The 12,746-nt window shown below is 35.4% G+C and overlaps 1 protein-coding gene across 1 annotated transcript; it reads right to left on the bottom strand.

The window, feature by feature from the left end:
* Positions 1-873: 873 nt before the first annotated feature.
* On the bottom strand, positions 874-5,119 carry LOC130718501 (phenylalanine ammonia-lyase class 1-like). Its single transcript, XM_057569103.1, has 2 exons — positions 4,534-5,119; positions 874-2,855 (listed from the first exon to the last, which is right to left on the bottom strand). Exons 1-2 carry the CDS (start codon positions 4,980-4,982, stop codon positions 1,106-1,108), a joined length of 2,199 nt encoding a protein of 732 aa, XP_057425086.1. The 5' UTR covers positions 4,983-5,119; the 3' UTR covers positions 874-1,105.
* Between the last annotated feature and the right edge of the window lie 7,627 nt (positions 5,120-12,746).

Below are 12,746 nucleotides of genomic sequence, written 5' to 3'. Positions count from 1 at the left end.
ACTAAATTTAGAGTCAGCCAGAAAACCGATGCTAAAAGTTAACTTCGACCCTTTTCGAGTCTGTCACAACACCGACTCTAAGCTGATGCTAAATTGAATTTAGTGTCCGCTTTTAGCTCATTAGTGTAGGCTTTTGGCCGACTCTAATTAGCTATTTTTTTTAGTGATTAGCCTAAAAAGAGTAGTCGAAAACGAGCCGAATCAGAAAGGAAAATTTCAGCGGAGCTTTAAGCCTCCATATCCAAGCACACCCGTACCCGGCCTCGAATCAGCCATCTGTACCCGGCCTTTGCTGAATAAATCTCAGACTTGTCCCCTGTCCAGACTGTCCAGACATAGCCTAAATGTTGGTTCAACACCACATTCTAAGTCAGAATTGCTTCAGAAATATATGCAGGAAGCCCATTATACAAAATGTCCAGCTTCTAAGAATCAACTTCCCTCACATCAGACTCTCAAGGAGACATCCTGAACTTGAATAAAGTCTACTACACCGAGTTTCTCATGACCCAACCGGGCATCAACTTAGAAGGACGCCATATCACTTTTCTGGATGGATTGATACTCAATTGAACCCCTAGAAATAGCCATGGAAAGAATGTTATCATTTGTTATATGTTTTCCTTGCATTAATCCAGCTCATAGTTTGTTCTCCCCTTGAAGCCAGTCATTTTTGCCATGAGAGGAACATTTTGCAACATCTTCCTTCCACTTATTGTCTGCGTTTTTTCTATAATAACTTGTCTGAAATATAGCTGAACTTTAAATGGTCCCTTGCAACTGACACTAATTATTTTTGTATTAACAACAACAGAGTGCAAGATCACAAAAAGTGTAAAAACCTCTTTCAAAGTTGAACAGAGAACGCTAATGTAAAAAAACTAACAATTATTATTCATGATAAAACACCATTTACATAAAAGGCCATGTATCATATTTGCAGTAAAAGCTATGGCAAAACAACAAACTCCTTAACATAAAGGAGAACTTAAAGGATGTCTTCTAGATTGATTTGCCCACAGAGGCTTACAGACAAATCAAATACTCATCAACACAAATACATATATAGAAACAAAGAAACAATTTCTCAAACAAACAAACTGTTCTAACAAATTGGAAGAGGAGCACCATTCCATTCCCCAAGGCATTCCAAGATAGGATCAATGATTTTACCTTGGCACATTGCTGTGAACAGTTTGTCAAAGTCCTCCCCTGGTGACTTAACCTTTTCTCCGGTCAGCAACCCAGTTCCCAACTCTTCTCTCACAAACTTGTACAACGGGTAAGACCTGCATTCCTTGATCTTGTTTGGGATCGCGCTTTCGCCATTGTCATATGCAACCCTGGCACTTTCAACCTCCTTAGGCAAGATAGCCTTCAATTCATCCTCAAAGATAGCAATCTTTTGAAAGATGGATGTGTTCACGTTCTTCTCAGCATCTGCATTTTCCAATGCATGATCCACTAGTGATTGTCTCAGTTTCTGCATCAATGGGTATGTGCCGCTGCAAGGGTCATCAATGTAGGCAAAAACATCCTCCCTATCAACAACTGTCAGCAAATCTTTCTCACAGAACCTTGATGGATGAAGCTCCCCATTGACACCAGTTGTGAGTGTCCTCTTAGCAACTTGGTTAACAGTGTTCTTGACAGTGTGCTTCAAATTCTCCTCCAAATGCCTCAAGTCAATTGCTTGGCAAAGCGCGACCAAGAACGTGGACGACATGAGCTTGAGGATCTCAATAGCCTCATTTGTTTTCCTAGACGAAATCAAACCCAATGAGTTCACATCTTGGTTATGCTGCTCAGCGCTCTGAACATGGGTTGTCACCGGGTTTGCAAGATATTGGAGTTCAGAGCAATAAGACGCCATGGCAATTTCAGCTCCCTTGAAACCATAATCCAAGCTGGGGTTTCTACTACCATAAAGATTTGAAGGCAACCCATTGTTGTAAAAATCATTAACAAGCTCAGAGAATTGAGCAAACAGGAGTTTACCAATAGATGCAAGAGCCAAACGTGTGTTGTCCATTGAAACTCCAATGGGGGTTCCTTGAAAGTTACCACCATGCAAGGCCTTGTTTCTAGAGACATCAATCAAAGGGTTGTCGTTGACTGAGTTCAACTCTCTCTCAATGGACTTGGTTGAGAATCGAATCACTTCAATAAGAGGACCAAGCCATTGGGGTGAAGTTCTAAGCGCATACCTATCTTGTTTAGGCTTTTGCAAAGGATCCACCTCATGCAACTTCTTAGCTGCTTTTATGTAAGAGCTGCCATCCAAAATGTGTTCCATGATAGCTGCAGCCTCAATTTGCCCCGGGTGGTGCTTTAACTTATGAGTCAAATGGTCGGTAAACTCCGGTTTGCCGAGCATAACTTCAGCGAAAATCGCTGAAATAAGCTCAGACAAGACAGCAAGTATGTTGGCCTCAAAGAGAACAATAGCAGCCAAGCCAGAACCAACCGCGGTACCGTTAACAAGTGCAAGGCCTTCCTTGGGCTCCAATTCAAAGAAATCATGACCAATGTTGGCCAGTTCAAAGGCTTCCTTGGCAGTAAGAATCTCGCCGGAGGGGCCGACAGCCTTGGAGTTCGGTCGGCCGGTTAGCAAACCGGCAATGTATGAAAGTGGAACAAGATCACCGGAAGCTGTGATTGTGCCGCGAAGAGGCAAGCATGGAGCAACGTTGCTGTTTATGAGCTTGGTTATGGCTTCCAAAATCTCAAACCGGATACCTGAGTAGCCTTGAAGAAGAGTATTGATTCTAACAAGCATGGCTGCTCTTGTTGCTGTGTGTGGTAGTGTGCAATTGGATTCTGTTCCATTGCCAAATATTCCAGCATTCAAGAACCTGAAAAATACAAAGAAAAAGAACCATGAGTAAAAGTTTATAATTACTACTCATAAGTCATAACTATAGACAAATAATATAGTTAGAAAACGAATTAAATTTTGTCTATATTTTTCCATTTATGTGAAAAATAAGAAGGATTAAATTAATTGTGATAGAAAAGGACATTGATGCAGGCTGTCAATGCTTAAAAAAGAAAAAAAATGCAATTAGAAAGAGCACTGAGTCAAATATGGCGAGTTTGGCAGGGAAAGGTTAGGCAGTCAGCATTTCATCAACCAACCCCCAGATCACGTGCAAAACCGAAGACTTTTAATGAGTTAACTCGTGACTCGACCGTTTCAACTCAGTACCCTGGACCACGAGTTCAGATATGGTCATGTGGGTGAGTCACGTCCCATAAGAAAGAAATTTATTGGTTCTTGTCTTTTGGGGCCAACGCGTGTTTTTTAACCACCCAAGACCCAACCAACAATCAAATCCGCGTATTTATTTTACAAATACTCAAAAATAAAACCTTTTTAAAAATAATTTTTACACTCTTTTTGTTTGGATAAATTATTAGTAGTAGTTTTCAAAGTTTCTATCATTAGTAAAACGAGATTTTACTGAAAAAAATTCTTAATGTAAGTAGTGTTTTAATTACTTAGATACGAGGTAAAAGATGTCATTTTTTGAGTGCGTAGAATATTTGATTTGATATTGTTATTTACTCCATTTTCCAGTCCAAGAAAACTAAAGCAGTTAAAAAAAGTTACTACTAAAGAAGGCAAGCTAGCTTCCAAGGTATGCACTTTACCCCCCTCAATTATGAGAATCTATGAAATAATAATAATTCGGTTGGGTAAAACTTCATAAGGTGGTATTCATTTAAGGGATTGAGATCTTCCATCTTCATGTGTTGAAGTATGCATTTTGATGATATTCCAACCAATAAGATTGTAACATGTCAATTAAAAAATATATGAATATAATATTTATAATTTTTTATGACTAGACTTTAATTGTTATGACACAATCTTATTAATCATGACTCAAAAATGAAACAATACTTTTAGGTAAATGATCGGCTCTAAAATACCATTAAAGAAAATTAAAATAAAAACTATTTATTTAAAAAATTAAGAGTATTAAACATTTATGTCTTAGGTAATTAAAGGTTTTTAATAAATTATACTAAATATTCAAAAATAAAATATTCTTAACAAAATTATTTAGTTGGTGAATCATTTTAATAAATGTCCTAAAAGATACGAGTAAAAAAAATTAATCTACTTAATTAATTACTTAAAACTATCAAAGTAAATACAAACTTTCTATGCATCTTAATTTCAACTTAATTTAGTGCAAAAATATTTCAGATGTTAATGGTAATAGTATAAACATAAATGAATCATACTTAGACACTTTCTCTTAACAAACACTCAATTTGTCTTTCTATCTATTTTTTTAATTATATTCATCATATATCACATCTATACATCTATGATTTTTATTATTCACTATGTTAAGTGTCTACGGTTTAAGGGGATGCATATAAATAAGTTTTTTTCAAGAATAAGAGGCACGTGCAGCACGTAAGAACGTGGGGAAGTGCCAAAAACCATGTTAGCAAAGTGGGGAGACATAAACAGAGACAGATATAAGTATAACTACGTTTGAAGTTAATCAATTTTACCTAATAAGCTCCTTCTGCAAGGCACCACCCTGCTTAGTCCGGCGGTGAGAGGTGGCACCAAACCCGGTGGTGACACCATAGCTATCAGTCCCTTTATTCATACTATCCCTCACCCAGTTCCTACTAGCCTCCACCCCAGCCCTCGACGACTCCGAGAGCTCCACCGTCACAGCACCCTGGTCATGAGCCGCCACAGCAGCCACCTGAGCGATCGTCAAAGTCTCACCACCGAGACGGACCACCGGCTTCCGGTACTCCTCCACCATACGCTTCACCTCATCAAGGTGGCTACCCTTCATCGCCTCCGCCGCAGCCCCCCAGTTGAGAGGGTCATGATGAGGAGTAGTAGGTCCTACTCCTAGTCCAACACCGTTGTTGACACAAAAGGCGGCGTCATCGTGGTGGCCGTGGCCGTTGCCATTGGTAATGATTGTTGTTGCAGCAGCCATGTTGTTTTTGTAACAAAAGAAATGATAATAATATTAATAACAATGGTGCTGTGTTTGTGTTTGGTGGTGTTTGTGGTGGTGGTGGGTGAGGAAATGGTATTGGTGATGATTAATATTTTTCCTGAGGAATGAGAGAGAGGGAGAAGGGGGTTATATAATGGTGAATGAGTTGGGGCCAATTCGAATCTCGTGCGTTGGTGTGTTGGTTAGGTGAGCATAAGGGGTGGTATCGATGCACGAAGGTATGTAAGAGAGGGAGGGGGTTGGTGGAGAAGTTATGATAGGCGTCGGATATTGTAGGAAGGAATCGGCGGCTGTTATGTTGCGACGTGGCATCATGTTATGGAGTACTATCCAACTCAAAAATACAGACAAATTTTTAAAATATAATCAAATATGATGATTATGACTGGGATGGGATAATGCATTTCGGTAATTAGAATGAAAATATAACATATATAAAATGTAAAGCAAAATGTTAAATCCAGTGGCGGAACCCAAAACCCTTAAAAAAATCTTATATGGTTTTTTTTATAGGTCAAATGCGATAATAAAATAAAGGAATTAATACATCTTTTTCAAGAGAATTGTAAGAATAATTAAATAAAAAAAATCGGATGAAGATAAAAAAAAGTTATTGAAAGGTAAAGATATATGGAGAGAATATAAAATTGAAAAAATTGAGAAGCAAATTTTTTAAAATATTATCCGAAATTATAGTAAATATCTAATATTCTGTTATATGAATTAATTTAATCTTTGACTTTTTTATGAACAACTATGTCTATTACTTATAAAAAAAAATTAATTTATGTATAGAAATTTTATTTCGGTCCCACGAATTTTTTCCTTAGTTCCACCACTGCTTAAATCAAGCATTATATATCTACCCACATTGACATAGACACATAGTCATTCATATTGGTAGCTAGATAGCCGAGTTTCGTAAGTATTTAGTCCTGAGTTTGGTCGTTATATAGTACGTATGGAAATAGATTTGTTGTGAGGAGCCTACCCATATAATCTGATGATCACAATCACAAAGTTTTAATGTGAGTAGTCTTATGGCAGTTTGTCGTATATTGTGCTGAAAAAATGAAGCAATAGTTATGGTACTATGGAAACTAGTTTTCTTTACAGTAAAAAGGTGAACTTTATTAATGAACCAACACACTTAAAAAGTGCAGAGTACATAAACCCAGACACGCCCTTGAGTCTGCAGTATGATATTGTGATATTTATTTCATTTTGTTGTATTCATTAGAAATTCAATGACTCATGTGGGTTATTAATGATCACAACTCATGGACTAATACGATTGTTAATAAATAGAATATATAAATTCCGATCCATTTAGTTTCAATGTGAGTTACGATGATTTATTTAACCTAAACTTTCTCATGGATCATTTAGACAACTGCATTCATAAGTATTAAATTTTAAAATGTAAATAAAAATATTCATAAATATTTAACACAAAATATGTAAAAGTTAAAATTTCAATATTAAAATTAATTATTTAAAAAAATATTAGAATTAATTTTTAATGTCCTCGAGGGTTAGCTCAAGTGGTAAGAGTTAGGGGACATAAGAGCATCTCCAACGCAAGATTCTTCGTTCTTATTTTTGAGCTTAGAACTAAAAACTGAGTTCTTAACCATTGAAGGAGGCTGAAATAAAGTTCTTAGTTCTTATATAAGGAGTTTTACTTTTTGAGATCTCATTCATCAACTAATTTGATCTATTGAATTAGCATTTAAATTTAAATTATAACTATATTAATTTTTTTTACTAATATAATGGTATTGTGAGACCAGATGAATATTGCTAAGTACTAAAAACTCATGGTTTAAGCAAAATCTGCAAAGAGTTGCTTAAGCACATGTGGCAGTACAGGCCCACATAAATAATGTTACTCCCTCCGTTCCCTATTATAAGTCACATTTTTTGAAAAAAATTTATTACAAAATATAAGTCACTTTCTAATATCTAGGAAGCATTAAATCATTTTTTCTAAGTTCACTCTCATATTTAATATAAAAGAGATGATAAATTTTAGAAGTATTAACTTGGAGAGAGAAAATCATAGGAAAGTAAATAAGAGTAATCTAAAAAAGTAAATCATTTTTTTTACAAATTTATTACTAGTAACTACTTTTCTTAATCTAAGAGAATTAGTTATTTGTGACTTGTATATAGGAACAGAGAGAGTAATAACTAAGAACTAATAACCTAGCATTGAAGATGCTCTAAGGGTTGGGTGAGATGAAATGTGAAGGATCCAGGGTTCGAACCCTGAGAAGAGACTAATTTACTAACATTATTACTAACAACTAACATTTGCCTATAAAAAAATTAATTTTTAATTTTTGAACCCTAAAATTAATTCTAGGATGGAGTAAATAATTTTACGAGTAAATAGTTTTAAATTATCAATTGTACCATTTCATAACATTACTATAAAAAAAAATAACTTTTTCTTGTAAATATAGATAAACATAAATTAGTTTGTTTCTAATCACTTTTTTATCATGCATAATTTTATTTAGGCTTAATCCTCAAATTAGTCCTTGTCTTTGTCTCGCCGTCTGATCTAAGTCCCTCACCGGAAAAATTTGTGGAAAACGTCATCACCTTTGCAAAACGTCTGGAGCAGGTCCTCGCCGGAGCCCGGAGCTCCGACGAGTGATGATTTGGCATGCTGACTATGTTAATGAAGCCTACGTGGAATTTAAAAATAAAAACAAAAATTACACATAAGATAATTAAATTAAATTAAGAAAATTAAATTCAATTAAAAATCCAAACTACATTAAATTAAATTGCACATCATAAAATTTTTTCTATTTCCAGAAAATCAAAACATCTTCATCTCCTTCTTCATCATCTTTATCATCTCACAAACATCTTCATCTTCTCCATCCAATCATCTTCATCCTCTTTTCTCAATACTCAAATTAAAAAACCAGTATTACTTAATCTTTTTTCATATATGATGGGATCTATACATTGCCATTTGTCCAGAGAATCTCGACCTATTTACAAATTAAAATCAAAGGACATGGCAACATAAACTACCACAAATCAACTAAACCCATTGTTACCAAAAAATCAACTAAACCCATTCATCATCAGTCACTGCAATTAACCACAATCAATTCCTTTCCTCTGCAACCCATCTTCAATTTCTTTCATGGTGTCACATACCACCATTGTTGGCCAAAAATCTAAATCATCATCAACAGAACCCATGGAGCCCTCAACCTCAACCCCACCATCATCATCATCACTTTTCTACCCTCTTCATTATCATTATCTTCTACCATCTTCATAGATTCTTTTCTGAGAAACAATTTTTTTCCGTCTTCTCATCTTCCTTCCTCTCCCACCATACCCACCCACTCCCCACCGCCACCCTTAACCACAAACCCCTAAATCTCAGTTTATGAGAGAAGGAGAAGGAAAAAAGGGTGAGAGAGTGGATCTGTGATTGGATCTGCAAACACCGTTTTCGCACCACAGAACCCCAACCCCACCACCACCTGCAACCGATCGCAAGAAAGGCACCGCCGTTTGCAAAGGATATGGGTTCTTTTCGCGATTTGGGTTCTCCAGCGATCTGGGTTCTTGTGTAAGATCTGGGTTATGATTATCTTTCTCTCAAATCTCTATTTCTTTCTCTAGATTTTCGTTCTTTTGCTTGGGTTCCTCGGTGGTTTTTTTGTTTAGAAAGATAAAGAAGAAGATGGTGGGAGGGTGAGGTTGGGGTTGGTGGGTTTATTGAAGATGGATGTTGGTCCTATTATGTTGGAAGCTATTTGCCTAGTCTTTTTCCATCCCACGGTTGCAGTGTTGAATTTTTCAAATCATGTACTCATAAGTTTGGATGTTACAAAGTATTAGTTCTTTGTTTCTGGGCTGGGATACAGAAGATGAAGATGATTGTGGAAAGAGAAGAAATCTTTTGGGATTTCAATTAATTTTATTTTATTATATTTTTTAATTAAATTAAAATATATGATGTGTAATTTATTTATAATTTTTTATTTATTTTTAAAATCCACATAAGCATCATTAACACAGTCAGCCATCCAAATCATCACTTGCCGGAGCTCGGGGCTCCGGCGAGGACCTGCTCCAGACATTTTGCAAAGGTGAGGACGTTTTCCACAAATGTTTCCGGTGAGGGACTTAAATCAGACGGCGAGACAAAAACAAGGACTAATTTGAGGATTAAGCCTTTTATTTAAAGTGAATTATGAAATTGAAACACGATCCGTGGTAGCTGGTCACACCTTGTGGTTGTGGATACCAATGACGAAATGAAGTAGTTGGCGACAAGTAGTGTGGAATAGAAGATATACTGAAAGCAACACCAACCACCACCAGAAGAAGCCGTCCTGTCAAATTAAAATACTATAGCAGTACGTACACAAGAAAATACCATTACTATTTACATGATTCCATGGTAAACGTGTTTCAAGTTTACCACCTCTTTTTGGTATATACTCCTTCCGTTCCTATTTATCTGTCGACTTTGAGAAAAATAATTTATTCCTATTTAACTGTCCATTTAGCATTTTAAAAGAGCATTAAATGATGTTTTTACAACTAATAGCCTTATCAGAACAATAAATGAAGAAAGATAAAATGCAATCTAAAGGGTAAAAATGAAAAACAACAACTATTTTTATGAAAATCAACAAAATTAATTGCACTCCTTAATATGTGTGTTTCTTCTCTTCCTGGACAGTTAAATAGGAACGGAGGAAATATATTTTTATCAAATTCATCAAAATATTAAGTCAAAATGAGTCCTCGTATCGTCTCCGGAGTACTGGAATTTGAGAAAAGCATCTCGAGATGATGATGAATGGCAACCCCATTTATCTGGAAATCAATTTTTCACGGGGTTACAAAGTTTTTGGTGCATGTATTATGTATAAATAAGTGACACCATTTCAGATTTAGTCTATCATTGGAGTAAACTTGCAAAAATATATGTATATATGTTTTGAGAAATTAATAATATGGTTATATTCCTCGTGTGAATCAGAGTTCCAGTTATTTTGTCATGTCTCTGAAGAGATCTGATGTGACACGCCCACACATTTAAATAATATAACATGCGGCATTTCACACTTATTTGAAACAATTTCATGTAAGATTAATGAGTTAATGACTAACCTAATCCCCAACTTCCTTAACGTAATCTATTAATTAAAATCCAACTAACCACAAATCTAAATTAGAAACCCAAATTTCACCCATCAAAGTGCTTGAACTACTAAACTAAAAAAAATTCAAAGTTTCCAAACTCGTCCCTCTAAGACTAACTCCAATGGTGTTGAAATGTGAGTGTTTAATGTTGAAATGTGTGTGTAATAGTGTTTAATGGAAGTGTTGAAAGTTGAAAGGGGGAGAGAGGAGTTGAAAAAATTAAACACAATTGAAATCTGCGTCCGGAGCCATGTGGCACACCCTGGTTGGTGACCGATAGGCACGTGCCACACACGCGCCGACAAGGCGCGTAACGTGTTAGTTGGCTGCGCTGTGGGACCCAGTGGCTCCGGAAGTGGGACGCGTGGCACGCCCTGGTTGGGCAACGACAGGCGCGTGCCACGCATGCGTCAGAGGAGAGAGAGAGGGGCTGCAGTGGAACACGTGGCTCCGTTTGATTGGTCCGGGCGATTTTCGTTTATCCTAATCTTTCCAACTCAATTATTTCATTCAAAAAAAAAATTTAAAAATATAATTTTTTTACCAAAATTCATGATTTTTTTTTCTCTATAAATAGAGACTTGGTTCGTTAGATTTGGACACAAAAAAAAAAACCAAGTTTTCCATCATCTTATTATCTTTCTATTATCCCCTTTGCTTTGAAATGGATCCCAACAAGTACCATTTCAACACCCAGAATTCGTTTGATGTGTGTTTAGTTTGTTGTCTTGCATTTTAAGTTAAGCAAATAAAATATATTATTGTGTGCTTAGTTTGTTGTCATGCATTTTAAGTTAAGCAAATAAAATATATTATTGTGTGTTTAGTTTCTTTTCTTCCATTTGAAGTTAATAAAATAAAATAAATTATTGTGTATATTTTTTTAAAAAAATAATAAATTGTTAAGTGTTTTAATTTAATTTACGTTAAAAAAATATTACGTTAATTTAATTTAATTTAAAATAATAAAAAAAATTAAATTAAATTAAATCGATAATAGTTTATTTAATTTAATTTTTATCAAAAATTTTAATTTTATGAAATCATAAAAAGAAAAATATAAAATTAAATCAAAATATGAAATAAAAAAAGTGGTGGGGTAGGGGGTAGGGTGTTGAATGAAAAACCATTGGAGTGGGTAAAAGTTGAATGAAGTGTTGAACTGGAAAGAGAAGGTGATGTGGAGTGTTGGGAAGAGAAAAAGTGGAGTGTTGAGGGTGTTGAATGTTGAAACCATTGGAGATGGTCTAAGACTTTGTCCCTGATCGTTGAGAATGATGAGGAAGTGTTAATGTTGAGTGTGAAGGTTGCATTGTTAGTTGAGTGTTAATGTTGAGTGTGTGAAGGTTGCATTATAAGTTGAGTGTGAAGGTTCGAGGTCGCGTTGGAGCATTCGCTCAAGGTTATTGTTACCCTCCTTGAACTCATTGGGTTACGTTTATGGGTTTGGGTATATGACTTTTTTCTTTTGTTGTATTGTTTGGGTGGCACCCCTTGTCCAATGCAATGAGTTGGATTAAAAAAAAAACTTGATTGTGGGTTTTTCTTTGTGCGTACTATTTTGTTCGAAACATGTATTTAGCATTATTCATTTCTTAAATGAGCGATTGTTATTGTATGATGCCTTTCTCTATGGCGGAGAATCATTTGAGCTCCTTTGTGAATGAGCCATATATGCATTATAGAGGTGGACATCTACCACAGACTCAACATTGATAGGTTGTCATTTTTTGAACGTGTTGGTGTTGTTAAGGAGTTAATTAGGGTATGAAGGAATATTAAAGTAATGGTGGGGAATACGTGAGGATGTTGCTGACTGCTGAGAATATGTTTAGCAAGTTTTTTTTACTGATAATGATGTCATTATACTAGATACGTATGTGTTAACCCAAAATTGTTACTAAGACTTTGAATCAAGTTGAAAGTCAAATGTTGCTCGAAATCCCGGAGATAAAGGACGGAGAATGTAGAACTAGGGTTTTGAATAAAATCAGGGGATCTCTTCGATCAAAGTGTTAAGAGATAGGTCAAAATTACCTTAAAGAGTTTAGTGAACACTAAGTCATCCTGTTTGAAGCACCTAACAATTACTTACTCAAGGAGGACCAGAGAGTCAAACTTCGAGTCAAGATTCAGATGCAACCACGTGGAAGGGAGCAATTACTTTGTGGACGCGTGGAAGATTTGCAGTTAGGTAGTTTTTATGTCGAATGTCATGTGCAGGACTTAGATTAATTAACCGTTAGAATGGTATTTAGGTTTTACTCTATAAATAAGACTTGTGTAAACTAGATCAGGGTTTGCAATTCACTACTCGAAAAATCCCTAAAAGTTATATGTTCAACACATCAAAAGTGACAATTAGCGATACAAGAGCTGTGCAACCCTTTACCCTTTCTTTTACAATTTTTACTTCTGAATGCATTTTTTCTTTTTTCTTTCAATTATGGTTTTATTTTAGTCTTCATATTCTCTTCTTTCAAAATTGAATTCAAATTCTTACTTTGGTACAAAATTCAAGAACACTCGTTTTTGTTCATCGCA

The sequence above is a fragment of the Lotus japonicus genome, chromosome 5 (genome assembly GCF_012489685.1).
Source record: "Lotus japonicus ecotype B-129 chromosome 5, LjGifu_v1.2".
Taxonomy (NCBI): Eukaryota; Viridiplantae; Streptophyta; class Magnoliopsida; order Fabales; family Fabaceae; genus Lotus; species Lotus japonicus.
The sequence above is the reverse complement of the archived record's forward strand: the minus strand, read 5'-3'. Positions and strand labels throughout refer to the sequence as shown.

Excerpts from the sequence above, each read along its gene's own strand:
- LOC130718501 (XM_057569103.1), bottom strand. The coding sequence starts at position 4,982 with ATGGCTGCTGCAACAACAATCATTACCAATGGCAACGGCCACGGCCAC. Across the intron at positions 2,856-4,533 it reads TTGCAGAAGGAGCTTATTAG|GTTCTTGAATGCTGGAATAT; the intron begins GTAAAATTGATT and ends TGTATTTTTCAG.